At 42.0% G+C, this 20,274-nt stretch overlaps 2 protein-coding genes across 18 annotated transcripts in view; one reads left to right on the top strand and one right to left on the bottom strand.

The window, feature by feature from the left end:
• Nucleotides 1-2,691: 2,691 nt before the first annotated feature.
• On the bottom strand, nucleotides 2,692-10,009 carry ANAPC13 (anaphase promoting complex subunit 13). Of its 5 annotated transcripts, none has more exons than XM_036332536.1 (3): nucleotides 9,901-10,009; nucleotides 6,670-6,795; nucleotides 2,692-3,706 (listed from the first exon to the last, which is right to left on the bottom strand). In XM_036332536.1, exons 2-3 carry the CDS (start codon nucleotides 6,766-6,768, stop codon nucleotides 3,581-3,583), a joined length of 225 nt encoding a protein of 74 aa, XP_036188429.1. In that variant the 5' UTR covers nucleotides 6,769-6,795; nucleotides 9,901-10,009; the 3' UTR covers nucleotides 2,692-3,580. The 5 variants fall into 5 exon arrangements, with proteins under 5 accessions (XP_036188429.1, XP_036188425.1, XP_036188427.1 ...); XM_036332532.1 differs by lacking the exon at nucleotides 9,901-10,009 and adding an exon at nucleotides 9,300-9,438; XM_036332534.1 differs by lacking the exon at nucleotides 9,901-10,009 and adding an exon at nucleotides 9,304-9,428.
• The window catches only part of CEP63 (centrosomal protein 63), a 41,807-nt gene continuing 30,614 nt past the window's right edge, over nucleotides 9,082-20,274 (top strand). For 2 of the 13 annotated variants that reach the window (XM_036332525.1, XM_036332529.1), the window contains exons 1-4: nucleotides 9,806-9,827; nucleotides 12,054-12,091; nucleotides 17,981-18,049; nucleotides 18,991-19,168. In XM_036332525.1, the coding sequence (XP_036188418.1) occupies nucleotides 12,063-12,091; nucleotides 17,981-18,049; nucleotides 18,991-19,168 (276 nt within the window). In that variant the 5' untranslated portion in view covers nucleotides 9,806-9,827; nucleotides 12,054-12,062. Of the gene's footprint in view, nucleotides 9,166-9,187; nucleotides 9,414-9,435; nucleotides 9,526-9,612; nucleotides 9,828-12,053; nucleotides 12,092-17,980; nucleotides 18,050-18,989; nucleotides 19,169-20,274 lie in introns of those variants that run through there. The other 11 variants (XM_036332522.1, XM_036332521.1, XM_036332518.1 and 8 more) reach the window with 11 other exon arrangements.

The raw sequence follows: 20,274 nt of genomic DNA, 5'->3' as shown, positions 1-20,274 counted from the left end.
ATTAAAAAACATAATCTCGAGTGAGGATTAAAAAAAAAGTTAAAGGTCTGGAAAACAGTCATTCCATAATGATGCCTAAATCATCTAAATGATTTAACACCAAAACATGGGGAAACGCTTAATGAAAGAGTCCCCAGGCCTGAGGAAGAGTTGGGGTCACAGGTGAGCAAAGTTCTGAACTGCCCTCACCTTCCAGGTGCCCTCACTTGACCTCTTATGAAGCACCAGTGAGGAGCCCACTAGGTGAGCTGCCCAGCCCAAGGGTGGGTGGCCAGAATCCCAGAGCCTCACATGTGCAGAATGACTTCCAAGCAAAACACCACATTTATCCAGTATCTTCAGTTTCAAGTTTACTGAGCGATCTGCCAGGGATTGACTTTCTTATAGAGATTGACGCCCCCTGCTGGTACGCTACTAACTAGCACGGCTACTAAACTTCACTCTCAATGTACCCAAATTGGAAAATACACACTTGGGATTTAACCTTGAACAAAAACCAGTGAAAACAGCATGACTCATGCTGCTATGAGTTATATATGGATTTGGTAATAGGTTGAATTTTTAAATGTTTCATGACTCCCAGATTCCTAATAAAATTTATTCTTTCAGTTCTTTAGCTCAATTATAGAAACATGGTTAACATTTTGAAATTCTTAATGTCCTGATGGAATATTCCTCCCATTTCAGAATGGAGTGGTCACAGTAGGCTTTACAGGGAGGTCACGTGGTCCAGGAAGAGGACCTGGGTTTGGGGATTAGACAGCCTACATTTACAATCTGAGTGATTTGGAGTAAGTCTTTAACTTGGAACATGTCATTTAAATTGCCATCTCCTGATCAGGGAGGGTAAAAATATCCACCTTCAAAGTGGACATGGGGGCTAGAGATCATGCGTTTGAAGCACATGGAAGCATTCCGCTGTCGTTATTGTTACTATATTATTCAGATGTGGGTCTAACTTGGGCTTCAAGGGATGGGGCTCCTGGACCCAGATTCTATGTTTCCAGAGGACAGAGGCTGCATCTGGAGTCCTGTGTCTGATTCAGAGAATTCAACCCTGGGTCATAAGGGCAGGGTTCACAATGGGCACGCGAGTCTCTTTTGAACCACACAAACACGATCTAGGTGCCGTCGTCATGCAATATGCCTCTCACTGGGCACATCTGGATAATTCTACTTCTAAGGGGTATTCCAAGTTCCTTTATTTCCACCTCCATCCTGTTAGCCCAAGCCACCATCATCTCTCACCTGAGCCAAGCAAAGTTCTTCTGTCTTCCCACTTCTACTCCTACCTGCTCAAAACCAGAGGGACTTATATTTAGAAAGATAAAATATAATCTCATCAGGCCACCCCACCTCCTCCTGCCTGCCCCCCACCTTCCTTGTAATGCCAGTCCCACCTCCCGGCTCTATGCAATTTGTTTTCTCTGCAATCACCCCTTAACCCCGGTTTTCCTCTGGCTACTCCTACCCATCCTCCAGGTGTTGGCTCACACTCTCAAGGAGGGTACAAGTAATACCACATGTCCTTCAAGTCTTTTTGGCCTCACTGTGCAGCACCGAAGCTGTAGTCATGGAGTGCTCTTTCCTTCTCTTAGGGTCTCGCCAGCATTTAGGATGCTCACGAATGACCTGGAACATGAGTGAGGACCTCTACTAGTACTCTCCGTCCACCTGGGTCACTGCTCCTGTCCTCACTGCCAACGCTGAGGGGCCCTTGAAGGAGGTGATTCCAATGCTGCAGGATCTTGGCCTTGGCTGGAAGACTCAGAATTGAGCTTCAGGTCTCTTTCTGGGGGCACCCCAAACCATGTTACTGAATACCACCAGTGACTGGGCACAGCTTTCTACTCCTAAAAGGTTCCTTCTCTCCTTCCCTGCTTCCCAAACAAGAGGTAGGCTTGTTTGGGGGCATGTCTGCTTTCTGCTATGGACAGGAAGCATAAAGGGCCTGGCCACTCCTTGGAGAGTGAGAAACATTCAGAAACACAATTCAACTTCAAATTACGTGCTAGAAAAGATACTTATCAGAAGATCTACCCATAATGGCCCAATCTGAATGAGGTCCCCCCAGTCAGGGCCCAGACCCACTTTACCTGGTCTGTGTGCCCATTCCTTGGATACTGTGTTGGCTTCTCAGGGCTGCACTGTTCTCTGCAGAGCCACATCCCGACCAACAGGCATACTGCGTACAAGGCCTAGCCTCCGAAGTGGGACAACTCTTGGTGCCACCACTTTCATAGCTGCTGTGGGGTCTGCCTTGGGCTAGACTTCAGCTGAAGTCACATCTTTGCTCGCCTTTCCCCTTGCCCTATCCTGCTGCCCCAGAGCACAGCAGCCTCTAGAAATCCTTTGCACAAGAAACTGCCTCAGGATTTGCACCCAAATAACATCCAATTTTCCTTCCTAGAGTGTCACAATTTGAAATTATGACTTTGTATGGCTCCTGGTTCAATGCTTGTTTATCCTACTAAACAAAGGCAGAGGCCCTGTTTATTTTGTTCATTGTTGCAGTCCCAGCACAAAGCCTGTACCTCCCACACAGCACACGCACATGCTTTCACCTGGATGTTTGGATCACAGAATTGTTACACAAGGTTTCTACTGAAATCCCCAAATCAGCTCACTTGTTTGTGATTTACTTCTTCCTCCTAAGAGCTAGGTAAACAGAAGGACCCAGTAAAAACAGGATGAGAGATTTCAATTACTCCGTGTTTTCAGTTTTTCAATGATGGATACCTAAGTATAAGCCAGGGCTTCTTCCCAGAGTTTACAATCTAGACAGAGAACAAGGCAGACACCACTTAATGGAGGCAAATAATTCCAAGGAGATAATATAAGTGTTTTGCAAAGTACAAGTTCTCATACAATTTATAACTCAATACTGACTCCACGGTGTTCTGGTTATATCTCAAAGTGCTCTGAGAAAGTAAATCCCATTACTAGATAAAACTAGTGGTTCCTCTAGCTGAAGATCCTTTCCAGAAGGATCTTCATTTGCTAGCTTGTGTTTAAACATGTGGGGAGAGCAGAGGAAATGTCAGATTCTGTTTAATTTATAAAAGTATCCAAGGTATGAAAACATCATGGGGAATCTCAGGCATCCCAGCAGTCAGTGAATGGGCTTCTGAATGGCTAATACATCTCCACACCCCCTCAGACTGCGTCTCCAAGTGGGGTACATGGGAAGTTAGTCATTCTTCTTAGCCTGGCTCCCTCCCTTAGCCTTTTCCTCTCATATCTTCAAACACCTGTCACAGGACACACACAAGCAGATGGGAAGTGTTCAACTCGGACAGTAAAGCAAAATTAAAGGCAAATGTTTAACCAAACATGTTTAAACACAAGCTAGCAAATGAAGAACTTTAGGTTCAAAGAGCCAAATATTCTGCATTCCTGAGAAATCTCAACCAATTTCCCATTCTGGTATTTCCACACTGCACTTTGCTGCCACAAATTAAGTGGGTGTACATTTTTGAGTGTTAGATCACTAAAAGATTTCAATTAGGAGACTGAAAGAAAACATTCTGTATCTCTGTATTAAAAAAAAAATTTCTGTCCATGAGAAGGGAGCCAGGTGTCAGTTTCCTACGGGGGGGACGTTCTCGTGCAGGTACTGTAAGGCCAAGTCGGTCCACTTCATCTCTTGTTCTTTAACAGATTCTGTGGTGCCACCGTTGTCCTGCTCAGGTTCAGGAAGCTCATTCTGAAAAGGTACAGTGGATATTCAGGACGACAGTAAACTGTACATTAACAAACCCCTTAAAAGTCAAGAGCACGTAGAATTAAACCGAGTTCCTAGAAACAGGTAGCTTAATTGGCAGAAATGTATCCTAAAGAAATAGCCAGAATAAAAAGGTGTGAGGAAGTATCATTCAGGTCCTCTCCAGAAGGAGTGATGGTCTTATGGCTCTAGCATTTGTGCAGGAGGCTAAGGGCACAGCTTTCGGAAGCTACCAGGACCCAAGCCCGCCACTCTACCGCTTGGGTTACTCAGGCAAGGTATTCAAACCCTTGGAGTCTTTGTTTCCACTCTGAAAATAAGAGAAACGTAGCCATTACCTCCTAGGACTGCCGTGAGACTAAACACTGTGATTTAGATCAAGTGCTTAGCACTATGCAGGATGTCCATGTTCAAGGAATATTTGCTATTATTGTTAATGGCTGGGAAAACAGAAAAGAGTCTTTTTAAAAATTCTATTAAGGGGCTGCCTTCATAGAATATCACATTTGCTGGCATATTCCTTAAGCACAAGAAATGTATTAAGAAACTACCCTGCACCCAGCATGCCTAGAGTATAATGGAGCTAAGTGGGGAGCAGTGAAAATGTAGCATGAGACTACCCCCTAGTGGTGGAGCCGGGCAAATGACCAGTGCACATCCAGCCAGCATTTTCTTAAAATGGTAAGCCATGGGCCACACCTAGTGTAGAATGTGGAGTAATTTCCATATATATCCCCCCAGCTTTATTGAGGTTTAATTTACATATAATATTCTGCAAGTTTAAGGTGTACAACATGATTTGCTACACATATAATGTGAAATATTACCCAATAAGGCTAGTTAGCACATCCATTACCTCACATAGCTACCATTTTTGTGTGTAGAGAGAACTTTTAAGACAGTTTCCTTATATTTTAAATGTAAATGTATTACTACCAGGACTCTGCTTTGTATCAGAGTTCACTGATACTAATATATTTCTTTTTAGTTATCTGAATTTACATTTCTTTCAGGGTTAGCAAACTGTTATTCACTATCCAGACTTATGATTTTCCAATGGATTCCAATTTGCAGTAGATGAATATGTTCTTCTTTAGAATTATGTTAATATATATGTAAAATGATTTATTTATAATATAAGCATATTTGAATCAGATACATCTTGCTCTACAAGCTGAGAGAAACTATCACTTATTGTAAAGTAATAATACATTTAAACTTAAAGTGAAAGCTTGGTTCCAATAATTAGTTATAGCTGACAAAGCATAAACAAGTCCTTGCTTAATGAATTATTTAATTCAGAAGCAGGCAACTTTGCTTAATTTCATCCCATCTGTGGTATGTGTTCTAAAATGATGTCTTTCATTTGGTCATGATTGTCCCTTGGCAATGAATGTCAACATATAAAATTGCATATGTGCTTGGAAAACAAACACAAAGTATCATAAATGCAACCATCTATTATGGTACACTGTAAAAATGACCACAATTCTTTGCAGCTACTCTATGAAAAGGCAGTGTACTTCCCCATCCCTCGCTCTCTTTCAAAGACTTTAAAGCTCTGAGCCTCTGCACAGTCCCCACTGCTGGAGTGCCCTTGTCCACCCCCACTAAACTGCTGGTCCTCCCTTATGACCAGCTTAAACATTACTTTCTCTTTGTGGCTTCTCCTAGACTAGGAGCCACTTCCTATACCACGGTGGCTGTTCATGACAACCCCCTTAAAACCCCTATTAAAATAATTATTTATTTTTGTGTGCTTCCTCCCTAGACCCGCAGGGGCAGATACTGTATCTTATGTTTACATAATCTGGCACACACAAGGCTTCCAAAGACACGCTTATGGAATGAAAGAAATCGAAGTTCACAGGACAGGATCTGGAGCCTCCCAGACCCAGGTGTGAAGTCCAACTTATCAGCTACTCAACCCTGGGCAGGTTCCCCTCTCTGATCCTATTCCTTTCCTGTAAAACGGGGATAACAGCACCCTCTTGCAAGGCTGTTTCAAGATTAGAGAGAATGTATGTCCAATTTCAACCTCCGTCCATGGCATAAAACTGGTTTTCACTAACTGGCAGCTATAATTCTCATGACCCTCTCTTTTGACTATTTTTCTAAAGTTGAAATAAGCTGTGATTTATTATGTGATATGTGTATTACTCATTGAACATATTATCATCTCTTATTCTTAAATGAAAACATTGTTGAGCTAGATTTTCTTTCTCTGTAATAGCAGCAGCAGTCTATCTGTAAGCTCTATCTTAGAACCAGCTCTTCTCAGGATAGTTGGCATACTTGAAAGAAAAGCATTCCTCTATGATATAAATAGAATATTTAATAAGCACTTATACAAGCTAAGCTTTTAGATAATTTACTACATAAGTTTAACAAACTCTTTGCAGGGCAGTTTCATAGAGCAGACAAGTGTATTCCAGGAGCCTATTGATGCAAAGGCAAAAGGAGAAAAGCCAGATTTTTAAAATTATTTTCCAGGGAACTTAGGATAGGTGTATGTTCTAAGCATGTGAGTTTTTAATAATGTCAACAAGCCAGTGGTAGGGAAGTAAGAAATACCATATAGCTTATATGGCACTGCTTTGTATTCTTTCCCATCTTATGCATTAAACCCTCATTATCTGGCTTACTGGCTTTGGTGTAATTGACAGAAAAGGCTCAGAAGACCTGGGTTCCAGTCCTGGAATGACCCCTAAGTAAGGTCACATCAGCTTTCTGAACCACATTTCTCTTTAAATAAAAAGTCTAGATCAGTGGTTCTCAACTTTCCTAATGCCCCGACCCTTTAATACAGTTCCTCATGTTGGGTGACGCCCAACCATAAAATTATTTTCGTTGCTACTTCATAACTGTAATTTTGCTACTGTTATGAATCGTAGTGTAAATATCTGATATGCAGGATGTATTCTCATTGTTACAAGACAGCCTACCAGTGGTATTGCCACATCCTCGTAGGGCAGCTTATCTTCTCGCCAAGCATCGTCAATCAAATCCAAGATCCTTCCATCTCTCTGTACTTCACTGTCCATCCTCCTGCAGCTCTGATCTTGTCAAATCTGTCAGTCAAAGAGGTTATTTCTAAAACACAGACTCAGGAGGTGATGTAATCCAGCACTAGGATCCCCAGGCTTCTTAGCCTGGATGTGTCGTCTGGCATAATAGGACCCTGGGAAAGACTTGTCTTCTCATCTGGGTCAGGTGACAACTTATTTATATGTAATCACAGTCCCTCCTTTCTGTTCCCCCTCCAGGTGGTAAATGCTTTGTAGTGTACACTGAACATAGGACATGGCCCAGACCAGTGTCATGTGACAGGAAGGCAATACATTTGAGGGCCTCTGTTATAAGGCCACGGCACATCTCGAATGCAGCTTTTCTTTCTCAACTGGCACATTCACCTTTCCCTTTCAGGATGCCTTTGGTGAGTCCCTGACTCATAAGCAAGTCTCCTCTCTGGTCCCTGCAGCGTTTCCTGCACCATTTTTACAAGAGTCACCACCTGCCTTGCCTCAAATGTTGGCATTCTTAGCCCAAGAAGCTAAATGATAACACTGAATTATACAAAGTGACCAACCAGACCTGACAGAAATCCTCAGCTGAGCTTCTAAATACATGGCCTCCTATCTTAAGGTGGTACTCAGGCTGGGCCCTGAAAGCAGCACCTCCAGGTGAGCACTAGTGGTAGGGCTCCATGCTGCTTGCTTTCCCATCCCTTTGGGGTGACTCTTAATGCTGCACGCCCTTCATTGCCTGGTCAAGATACTTACTTATCATGCTGATCTCCCCCCGCCCCCCTTTTACTTTTCCCTACACAGCTATCGCCAGCCTGGAAAGGTACCTCTGGGTTCCTTGTTTCCAAGCTTGGGCTATTCTTCATCACAGGCATCACCCTATTGTGCTCCCTGCTACAAAACAGCCATCCTGATGGCCTGCTGGTCAATGGCACCAAAGGTACTCGCAGTCACTCCCACCTCTAGGAGGATGAAAACTCATGCAAGAAACCATCTTTGGGAGAGGACTCCACCTCCTTCATTCATATAGGCCTGTGCTTGTCTCCAACAGTATGACTGCAAGATTGCCCTGACACGTGGAAAATAATTGTGCAGGTGGGACCAGGGGAAGGGTTTTTACCCCCATGATAAGGATCCAGACAAAACTGAAGCCCAGCTACTTCTGCACCAGTGAACCAGGTGAGGTCTTAATGTTTCCCACAAGAATTAATCCAGCATTACCCAGTAAATAACTTAAAACAAGGACCCATCTTTAGAGTATTTACACACAGGGGGTCCTTACCCTCAGTTCCAGTTATGTTTCTGGAGTCCCTGTCCTACAAGAGCCCCCCTTTTCCTGCTGCCACGCCTCTGACCTTGATGCCCTGGCCTCTGGGATACCCTCCTCCCTATTCTCTGCTGATCAAAACCCGATGATCTTGCCGGTGCCCACAAAGATTCCACCTTTTTTTGGTAAATTTTTCTCAAATGACCCCGGCTTCAGCAGGATTCTGCCCTTGAACACTTCCTTCTTGTTCTTATTATCCACTAACCATACTTGGTTCGCTCCGTGACAGACTGCTCAGGGGTTATCAACCTCCAACTGTTAATGTGTACATTTTGTATCAGTGACTCAACACATCTTTCCCCTATTTGGCCTCAATCTTTTTTCACCTGTCACTCTTTCCAACACCTCTAAGCCTATCCTACTGTCCGTCCTCTACACTTCAAAGCCTCTATCCCCCGTCACTAACCTGTACTTTTCCTTCCAAACTCAACGTGGGCCTAAGATCACCCGGGTCAACACCCCATTTCTAGAGTAAGGTGCTAAGGTGTTTCTACTCTTAAGGGGCTGGAAAGCATCGAGGCAGGCACTGCGTCCAGGACGCGGCCCCTGTCCCAAGCCCTTGCTACACTGGGCAGAATGAACCACTACCAGTTTCCTGAACAAACTTACACGTGTGGTTGTCCCGATCCCGAAATGCTCGTTCCTTTCTTTCCCTCCCCCTCCCCCCGCCCCAGCTGATCTAAAAAACTTGTTTCCTGCAGGAGACCTTCTGCAAGCCCCCGGCAGAGCACAGCGCCCCCTCCTGTGCAGCTCCCAGCTCCCAGCGCGCACTGAGTGGGCCCCGGTTGGAAGCTGGTCACACCGCCGGTTCCACGCTCTTCCCAGACACGCGGTGCGTGCGTTCGCTGGGGCGGGGGCACGTTTTATCCATCTCTGTGTTTTATAAATACTTAGTGACAAGATCAAAGCTAGAAGGGCTTTTCCCTCGCTAGAAATGACCCTCGCAGGCCACCACCAGCGGTAAGGCTGTGTGGGGCCGCCCACAGCACCCACTTCCGGCTTCGGGCTGGATAGACCAAAAGTGGAGGCGGGGGAGGTACAGGTCCCGGCCCACCACGCAAGCCCCTTTCTACCCGACCTGGCCAGCGGTAAGGGCAGTGAGGAGGAGGACAAAGTGAAGACAGCGGCCTCGGCCGATGGGAGTGGAGGGGAAGTGTGAGGCTGAGGAACGAGCTCGTTCCCGCTTTCCAAAACCAAGGCTAGGAGCGCGGGAAACCCTTACCGACCCGGCGCTGCACCCGCTGCCGCCGGAGCCCGCCCCTGCACCACGTGACCGGCACGCCTCTTCCTCTGGTCCCCGGATGTGGACGAGCCCATTTGCTTGCACGGAGGGGAGGTCAGGAAGGAGGTTGTTCCATTAAAAGTAGGGGGGCAGGGGGCGGAACAAGCGTGCGGACGGCGGAGGCTGGACGTCAGGTTGGGCGTGACGCGCGCGCGCCCGGCCGAAGGTAACGGCGGGAAGACTCGGGCGCGCGCGCGCGCGCGGCGGCCCCCTAACCGCTTGTGCGCTCGGAGGATGGGCGAGGGGCGGGCGTGTCCTGGTCCGGAGGCGGCCCTGGCCGCGGCAGGGCCCTCGGCCGCGCGGGTCTATGGCCCGGGGCTGGCCTCCGCGGCAGCCCGCAGGCCGCCAGACCCGCCTCCCCCGCCCCGGGCTCGCCCCGGCGCCCCGCCCCTCGGCCTCGCCGCGTACGGCCTGCGGACCCGCGGAGGCGGACTTGGCCTCGCCGGGCGCGCTGTCCGGGCCAGCCAGGTGGTCAGCCCTTCCCCGAGGCCGGGCCGGGGTGGGCGAGCTGCTCCCGAGCCCTGGGCTCCCCCGCACTTACCCTCCTGCCTCGTCTGCCCCGTGTGGTTGGTCAGCTTGCTGCTGGCGTTGTTGTGATTCACCGCCTACGGTGGGAGGGTTAGCCATTTAAAACAAGTGGATTCGTTTTAAAACACATGAATGTTAGTACAGGAGGGTCTGAAGTGGGGGAACCCTGAACGGTGGATTGCTCCATGCAAATCATGGCTGGGAAGTCAATGATGAGTGAGGGTGTGACGGGGATGGTGCCCTAGGGACACTCTAATAACGAAGATGTCGTCGCAGGTGCCCCTTACAACGTAAGAGAGTGAAGATGAGCGAGAATTCGGTGACTAGTCTTCATTTTAGTTGCAGTACACTTATTTGCACAAAGTCGTTTTTCTTGAGCCTGACCATCTGATTCCTGAAACTTTTAAGTGTTATTTTATTCCTCTTAATAAATCAGTGTTATAGAGAAGGTACCCTATAGTTTCACAGTCCCTCACATGCTTGCACTTAATTTTATAGATAAAAGGAAATCATAACAATCATCAGCTACACGTTACCTCCAAATAGTAACGTTTAGATTTATAGCTGTAGCTTAAAGATATAGTAAAGTGTATTATTTTATTACTTGGAATGTAGATTTGGAATCTTTAGATTGACTTTTATCCTGACCTTCTTGTCCTTTGTATATTATCAGTGATCAATATAATTTTCTATATAAAAGGCTAATATGCAAAGTGTCCCCTCAGGAGTTCGGTTGCTTGCTATGATGTGCACTGACCACCAGGGGGTGGCGCGAAGGAAGGCCCGAGGGCAGCTGGCATCGGGATTGCTGGCCAGGCTTAGGGACCCAACCTGTGCACGAATTTCATGCCGTGGGCCTCTAGTGTAGTAATAAAGACAATGTAAAATGTGTTAAAGCTTTATAAACATTGTCACGCTCACTGCCCTTTAAAATGTATGTAGATTCAGGTTTTAAAAATTATAATTGTGTATGTCAATTGTACCGATTCAATTTTCCTCCCACTGAAAGGATGACTGCTTGGTCCTTCCTGTTTCCGGTAGTAGAGGTGGCCTATGTAGTCCACTCTCAGCGCTTCCTACTCTAAAAGAAAGGTCAACCTGATACTGGTTTCAGACACTGAATTTTTTTTTTTTTTTTATGTTAGGGTTGTGTTTTTTTCTTCTCTCCAAGAGCTAGGCTTATATTTTTCAGTTTTGCAAAACCACAGTACTGTCATCCACCTATGAAAATTAATAAAAATTCCATAATGTCAGTATTCAGTCTGGGTTCAGATTTCCCCTGTCCCTTAAATGTCTTTTTATAATTAACTTGTTTGGGTCAAAAATCCCATGGAGATCCACATGTTGCATTTGATTGATACACCTTTTAAAGCTTTTAAATCTAGCCTCCCCTTCCCCTTAACATTCTAGATTTAGCTAATTACATCTGCACTAACATGTACATCTGTTTCCTTTTTTTTCATTAAACTAGTAGATCTAGAATTGTACTGTCCACTATTGTACTCACCAGCCAGCCATGGCTATTTAAATGAATTAAAATGAAATAAAACCAAAATTTCAGTTCCCTAGTCACATTAGCCACATTTCAAGGACCTGCAGTCACAGGTGCCTTGTGGCTACTGTTTGATGTAGATAGAAAATATTTCCATGATTGCAGAAATATCTGTTTAACAGCACTGATCTAGAAGCTTGATCAGATTCAACCTTTATATATATGTGTGTGTGTATATATATATATATTTTGGTTGGGGCAGGAAGGGCGGGGCACAAGGGAGGAAGCTAGAAGGGGTGGGGCAAGGCGATGTCCTATGGTGCAGTGCATTAATTATTAGAGAGGCACACAACGAATTGTCCCTCTTTGTGATGTTAAGATTGAGCAGCATAGTGGGTTCAAGTGTTGTCAGCCCCATCCATTCATCATGAAATTCCCTGTGAACCCTTCCCTTAAAAGGGAAGTCTCATGGATTTAGATTGCCTACATCCATGATTACATTAGGAGTTTAATGTGGTGATTTTATAATTCTGTCATTCCTTCAGTATTTATTAGCTGGAAATCTTTCATGAAGAACTTTCTCCCACCAGCTATTTGACTACCATCAGTTGTTTGAAACACAACTTGTACAGGAGAGGCAAGAAAAATGCTTAATTCTTTCCCTCTATTTTCAGACTACAGTAATGAGTTGGTGGCCTAACGACCTCCAAAGGTAACCATGAGGGTTTTTGCCTTTTAAAAAAATCATCATGAACTTATTGACTTGAATATATTTAAACTGTTTCAACCTATTGCAGTCATTTTTTGTTTTTTGGATGCTCAGATTGTCCTGTATTTTGGCCAGTGGTGGGCCCTTTAAGTTGGCTCCTGTAGACTTTGATGTGACTCGTGGTCTCTGATAATTTCCTCATTTTCTGGTAAAACATGTTCCTGGCCTATTTATATATTTCTGGCCACCAAGAAGCCTGGTTTCTTTGAGTGGGCGATGGTATTGAGAGACCACAGTCTGGGTGCTAGAGGTACTCTTGCTGCGAGGTTGGTCATTAGTTCTAGGTTTACAGTGGCCAAAGTTAGGAAATACATTTTATAAAGAGATATATACAGAATTCACACTGATATTTCCAATTTAATTTTATAAGTTTTTCCTATATTTGATTTTATATTTTTATCTTTTCCTCTTTTGCTAAAAATATTGGTACCTAATGTCATTAACATAATTACTTTTTTATTATCCTATATTTTATATATAACTGTTTCAAATTAACATCACCAATTTTATTATCAACAATATGATTCCTGAATAGTGTTCAGGATTTCTTTGCAGTTCTTTTTTATCCTTACTATATACTCCATTTTTTTGGATATATATACGGTACAATTATTGCATTTTGAAAACATGAAACAAATATATTGTTAGGCTGTCAACCTGATATCTAGTTGGTAAGTTGGTTTATTTAATTTTGTTTTCAGTTTTTCAATCTTGCTTTTTTCCCATATGGATTTGTTTTATTATATGTAAACCATTAACATAGTTCCTATAAAACAGGTACCTGTAAAACAAAGTACATCCCTCTTTTCTCCACCTGACTCCCTTTCTCATAGGTATCATATTTAGTAGTTTTGGGTTTATCTGTTCCTAAAAACAAATGCATCACACACACACACACACACACACACACACACACACACACACACACACTCCCTTCTAAGATAAAAGGTGGTTTTCACATATACTGTTTTTATCTTGCCTTTTTTTTTTTTTTTACCTAATAATACATGCCTTGTAGAGCCCTCCACAGAAGTATGTAGAGATTGTTACCCCTTTTTACAGCTTCATAGTATTTTATTGGTGGATGAATATTCAAATAGTTCCCTGTTGATAGCATTTGTGTTTTTTCCGACTATTGCAAGTAGTTGTGCAATGTATATTCCTGTGCATATGTGACTTCGTATTTTTGCCAGTATGTCTTCGGGATAGTTTCCTAGGAGTGGCATTTTTTGATCAAAGGGTAATAAATGCATGTATATCGGTTTTAGGTATTGCCAGAATCTCGATAGTAGTTGTACCACTTTATATTCCTACATGCAATGTACATGGGTGCTTATCTTCCCATACCTCATCAGTGTGTATTGTCAAACTGTTACTTTTTGGTTACTGTAATACAAAAGAAATGCTAATTCAATGTAGTTTAAATTTGGTGAGCAAAGTCAAGCATCTTTTCATATGTTTAAGGTCATTTGTCTTCTGCCCATTTTTCTAGAGATTTCTTCCTCTCCCCCCCATTTTAGGTTCTCTGTATATTTGAATAATTAAGCCTTTATGATAAAACTTTCAAATACTGTTGTCATTTGTCTTTTAACTTTGCTTATGGCATTTTTCCCATGAAAAAAATGTATTTTTTAAACACTGTATTTTTATTGATTTCAGAGAAGAAAGGAGAGGGAGAGAGAAACATCAGTGATGAGAGAGAATCATTGATTGGCTGCCTCCTGCACCCCGTTTACTGAGGATTGAGCCTGCAGTCCAGGCATGTGCCCTTGACTGGAATTGAACCTGGGACCCTTCAGTCCACAGGCTAACACTCTATCCACTGAGCCAAACTGGCCAGGGCAAAATGTATTTTTATTTACTCAGATTTCTCAGTCTTTCCTCTTATTCTTTCTGGATTTTGAGTCACAGTGTAAACAGTGTTTTACATATTTATTTTGGAAAATTTCTTTGATACTTTATCTGCTGATTCCCCCCGTGCAGCCCCCGCCTCCCCCCGTATCCCCACCTTAAGTTTAATAAGTAGGGACCTTTCTGGGCAGTGGTAAATTATAAATTACTGATTTTTTTGGAGCAGCCATAATGTATCTGACAGAGCCATCCATCTTTATAATCATAGTGACACCAAGGCAGGTAAGGGACAGAGCATTATATCCATCTTTAAATGAGAGTTGATGGGTAGACATTAGTACACATTTATTTGTAATTCCATCCAGAGCTTTTTACTTCCCGTGTTCCATTTTGTAAATAATTTTATCTTGGCCATATACTCTAGATATTTTTCCTGATCTGTAAAATGAAGAGGTTAAATTGGAGGTCTCAGATCCTTTCTAGCTCTTAAATTCCCAGAAATATGTTAATGAATTTCAAGGATTTGCCCATTACCAGTTATCCTATTTGGATTATTTCCCCTTAAGATTAAAAGTGAAAGCCTGCTTCCCAGACTTGGTGAAAAAGCTTGTATTTCCTTTAATCATGCTATTCCAGATTTCGCTGATTTAAAACAGCTTTGATTTCAAAGGATAGTTTTAATTAATAACTTTTGTTTGTTGATGTCTTGCTATAAATGTAGAAATGACTAAGATTGCCGTGCAATAATTGTAGAGCTATACAGTTTCCATTGAACCACATTAGCATTTTATGTTAGTGGCCAGGAGTGGCAGATTACCAAACAGTAATTACTTAAATTTGTATTTAATATTATGAACAAAAAATAGTTAACTTTACATAATTATCACATGGCACAGGCAAAGTAGAAAGCAAAGTGACATAGTGCCTAGAGTTGAATGAGTGCCAGATTGGTCAGGAAAGGAAGTAGTGACATAGCTATGAGAAACTGAAATGAGAAAAGTCCTCAGAAAATCTAAATCCTTGCTGTTTACCTGATCCTAAGGAATGAGAATAGATGGTGTTGACAGCTACTCACGCAGATTGGTGAGGGTATTGTTAAAGAAACACATTATACGTTAGTAAGATTATTTTACACGGAGAATGCTGCTGCTCCCCCTCACAACCTACCCCCACCTTTAAAAAGAAGGATCTCTTTGTCTTAGACCCCTGGTTGGCAAACTGCGGCTCGCTAGCCACATGGGGCTTTTTGGCCCCTTGAGCGTGGCTCTTCCTAAGCCTTAGGAGTACCCTAATTAAGATAATAACAATGTACCTACCTATATAGTTTTAAGTTTAAAAAATTTGGCTCTCAAATTTCAATCATTGTACTGTTGATATTTGGCTCTGTTGACTAATGAGTTTGCCGACCACTGTCTTAGACCATTATTTTGAATTCTGAAATAGCACTTTTCCTCCTCATGTGGACTATTTTCACTATTGTGCTACTGCCACCTGGTGGCCATGATAGTGATGTCATACTTAGTTTATATTTTTTCCTGTATTCAGACTTTTTGATTTGGTTTGATTTTGTTTATTGCCAAGAAGACTCTATTGAACCAAAAGAAGACATGAAGGTATTTTAAGATCTGGAATACTGTAAAATACATAATGTTGTACATTGGCTGAGACTCAGCAGTCACACTGCTTATGTTTGAATCCTAGGACTATAATTTGTAGTTTACCAGTCAAGTTATTTAACCCTCGAGGTCTGTTTCATCAGAGTAATAGTATCTGTCTTTAATGAGTGTTGTGAAGAATTAGATAATATATACAAGGCAAAACAGTTGAGTACGTACGTGTTGACTTTTTGCTATGATAAATATTGCTAATTATAAAGTAATGTCACCCAGAAAATATATCAATGTATTATATATTATTAAATGTGTATTATTAATATATATTACTAAGTATATTAATGTTTAAGAATAACATGACCTAACTAAATGTAATTTTACTAATGATAATTTTGAGTAATAGCACTTTCCTACATATTTAATAAATACCCATGTCTAGTTATCAGGAGGAAGCTAGTTACCCTGAACATTTAACTGGCTACTAGAATCCCATGGAAAAGCTGGAAGAAACCTTGGAGATTATAGTTCAGTGTCCTCATTTTACAGATGCAAAAACTGAAGTCCAGGGACACAGCTAGATAGTTGCAGAGCAGGGTTGCATCCTGGGTCTCCATCTGCATGGAACTGGGTGAAGGCTGCCCTGCCTCTCAGTTCCCTAGAGTGGGAATCTGGGCTGTTTGGTAATTGACCATATCATGGTTTGAAAGAAAGTAGAGTAGAACATGAAAACCTTTCTCTCTAGGTTTTTATTTTGTCTAATGAAGGACAAACCAACTAGAAAAAATCCTCTCTGTCGTATTTATGTATGAATAGTTTAACACTCCTGATAGAACTTTAGAAGTAGATGCAAATAACACAATGGCCGTATTTTCCACTTTTCTCATTCTCCTCTGTGCTTTCAGGAGAATTCCTCTGTCTCTACATTTTCATTCTGGGGAAAGAACATTTTTGGTCATTTTTTTTCTTTCCATACAGGACTATTAATTCCTTGAAAAGGGCCATATCTTTCATCACTATATATCTAGTGGTTAATGCACCATTGAATTCTTTTGTTGAATGAAAGAATCCTTAGAGAAATAGAATTTTTAAACAGGGCATTAGGACAAAGAGGCAAAACCTCCACACCACAATATTTGGGAATTAACTAAAACAGCGGTTCTCAACCTGCGGGTCGCGACCCCTTTGGCGGTCGAACAACCCTTTCACAGGTGTCGCCTAAGACCATCCTGCATATCAGATATTTGCATTATGATTCATAACAGTAGCAACATGACAATTATGAAGTAGCAACGAAAATAATTTTATGTTTGGGTCACAACATGAGGAACTGTATTTAAAGGGCCAGAAGGTTGAGAACCAATGAACTAAAAGATTAACTCAGGACTGAGTCTTGGAAGGTTTAAGAAAAAAGCATTATTTCAGGAGTGAGAAGTGATTTGACATGACTAATATTTTGAAGATTTGTGATAGTAGGGAGAAATCTACAAGAGGTATTACTAATCATGGGCACTTCTAAATTAAGGGCGGTCTTTCCTCTCTCCTCATCTTTCTTTATGGTATCTTTCTCTTTCTATGACAGTCTCTTCTGTTTCCCTTCCCTTCTTTCTCTGCCCGGCCTTCTCTGTAGTTCTCCAGCTGTGACCACTTTGCATAGGGGCATGGGTAAAGGGAGGGGAACTGACGTAAGTTCAGCCCAAAGCATCTAGCACATGCCCAGTTGAAATGCTACACTAAGCTCTGGAGCTGCAGAGATGAATAACACTGGCTTTCTGTCCTTGCGGGGTGGACCGTAGGAAAAGGATGCATTCCACTGTGAAGACCCTGTTAAGGACTAGGAAGGATGAAGTGTGGAGGAGGGTGGGTCTTCTAGGAAGCGGCCAGGGTTTGTCCTCTTGAGGTTGAGGAGGCTATCCTGTGATGGACCAGGGAGTTCAAGCTCAGGGCACTGAACCTGTTTATAATATCTCAAAAAACAACACCCACCCCCCCAAGCTACACCTTTTCTCTGGTGTGTGTGACCCCTAATTTCTTATGCATGGGGGTTTATGTCAGTGTCCCTCTGCTTCCAGCATCCCACCTCCACCTCAGGCCCACCCTTACGTTAGGAAGTAGGCATGCAGCAATGAGGCATTTGATTTCAGGCATGCAGGGAGAGTGTCAACAGCAGTTAGATCCCTTTAAATCATTTTGTTTTAGTCTGAATGTATTTTGTCCTAATATTTTTGGAAGTTATATGCCCCTACGGTCATCCTAAGAAGCACTGCATTTTCTCATTGTTATTTGTATGCGTTCATTCACATTCTTGTCAGTTGGAATGTTAGAACTTAAAAAATGAATTTTCTCCTGACTGATGTTTTTCCTTTTCCAGTTGCCAAAACAAAGGGGATTTGGCGATGGAGGCTTTGTTGGAAGGAATACAAAATAGGGGGCATGATGGGTAAGTTTGCTTTTGACCTTAAGCGTCTCACTGAATTTAAGCAGCGTATCTGAGTGCTGCCTCTGACCATTTTGTGCTTTGGATACAGAAGCAAAAGCGTTGAACCAAAGCTAAGCTGATTCGTGTTGTTTGTGAAGAGCGTCTCTCTGGGATTTTGGCCTCATCGCAGGCGTGTGAAGCTGGACGCTTGCTTTCATCCCTCTTTACATTTTCTACTCTTAAAAAGCAAAAGTAGAAGTACAGAGGTTTTGTGAGACTAAGCAATGTTTTTTAAAAAAGTATTTAAGCCTTAGTAGTTGTGGCTCTCTCTGACCACTCTTGGAAGCCTTTTTACATTTCTTACATCGGTGTCCACTTTTGTCTCCAACTCTGAAATATCTGGCGTCTCCTGAAACTTCGCAGGACATCAGTAAGTTTACAATAATCAGATAGGTTGCAGCAGGTTTCTAACAAGGTGGGAAAAATAATTGAAATAAGTCTGACTCAAGGACGACTTTCTTGAAACAGCTCTTAAAATTGTATTATCATTTTCCCAATAGCCTAGTTGCTTCCAAAACTTTTTATTTTGACTAGCTGAGACTGTGACATAAGCTGGCCGGGATTCTTCCTGAAAGCTCCCTGAAAATATTACAGAAATGCTAGTTGTTGGTTGTCAAAGTCTAACTTACAAGCCAGACCCAAAACATCAATTTTGTGTTTGACCCCAAAACTTAGGCTTTAGGTTGGCTGTTAGAGGAAGATAAAATATTTTGTGGGATAAGTCATCACCTTAATATATGAACATTAAAAGGAAAAGCTCAGAAGTCCTGTTCTTTGCTTCTGATAATTTATTTATTGGCATTGTTTCCCTCCAGGTAGGTTTATATCTGCTATATTTTTTGCATCTGAAAGATGAAAAGCCCTCTGACATGTCTGTGTTAAGGGTCTGTTCTTACTTATAGGGGATTTTTGACATCCTGTGAAGCAGAACTACAGGAGCTCATGAAACAGATTGACATAATGGTGGCTCATAAAAAGTCTGAATGGGAAGGGCAGACACATGCTTTAGAAACATGCTTGGACATCCGTGAGCAGGAACTTAAGTCTCTTAGGAGTCAGTTGGATATGAAACACAAAGAGGTAAAGCAGTTGATTTACTCCTCTTTTTGATATTTTGACATTAAAGATATTTCTTAAATATTTGTTGAAGAAAGCATTTTTGTGTCTTTAGTTTCTATGTTGTCTTGTAATTCTAGTGGTTTCTTTTAGAAGAAAAATTCATTGTGAAAGTGCCCCAAAATATTAATATTTCTTTCAATGGTCTTGTTACTTTGGTCACATATAATAAATACATATATAACTTCTTTATGAAAATGTGAATTGTATCACATGATCTTTGTATAACCTCCATCCTATAAGTCTGTATTAACATTCACTGAATTTAGTGAACATAGTTTATGGTCTCACTGTATGCCTAGTTTGAAAAAGTAAGCCCAGAATTCAATAATTTGCCTCTTTTGATTAGATCTAAAACAAGATTCAGAAAACCCTTTTTTAAAAAAATTATATTTGCCCCTGTTCAAAATTAGGGGAAAAGAAAGAACAAAGGAAAATAAAAATTACTTGAAATCTCACCACCCATAGTTTTTGGTGATTTGGGGGAAAAGTTTAATATTTGCTGTTAGCTGGTACAGTAAAAATACACTGACTATTGGAAGGGAAGCAGAAAGCATTTATGTAAGTGCAAGAATTGCCTCTGAATTTCTGGCATGGATGGCAATCTCAGAAGGATTGGAAGAGTTGTAGAGAAACACTGGTCCCAAGCCCCACTCTGTGTATATATATCTCCAAGTCATTTATTGTGGTATAAACCCATGAAAGAAATTCCTGTGTGTGTGATTATGAGAATATTTAGTCACTTTGAGGCTGTTTGAACTTAATTCTGTAGCTTAGTTTGGATGTCAAGGGCATTATTGCTATTTTTTAATACCGTAAAGAGAAATTATAGGTTCCATGTTAAGAATTTAAAGATTACAGGTTTGTCCTGGCACATAAAAGAAATTTAGAATTGTAGCTGTCTGGTCAATTTGCCGCTTCATTGAATGGACTGCTGAAAGTAGATTAATTTTCTAGAACTAAAGTGCTTTTACCAAACACTAGTAATGGGAATCTGTTCCATAGTTTGTCTGTGAAATTGTGTTGAGCCCTGGCCAGTGGCTCAATTGGTTAGAGCGTTGTCACATACC

The sequence above is a fragment of the Myotis myotis genome, unplaced genomic scaffold (assembly GCF_014108235.1).
Source record: "Myotis myotis isolate mMyoMyo1 unplaced genomic scaffold, mMyoMyo1.p scaffold_m19_p_13, whole genome shotgun sequence".
Taxonomy (NCBI): domain Eukaryota; kingdom Metazoa; phylum Chordata; class Mammalia; order Chiroptera; family Vespertilionidae; genus Myotis; species Myotis myotis.
Note: the sequence above shows the minus strand (reverse complement) of the source record. Positions and strands in the feature narration are given on the sequence as shown.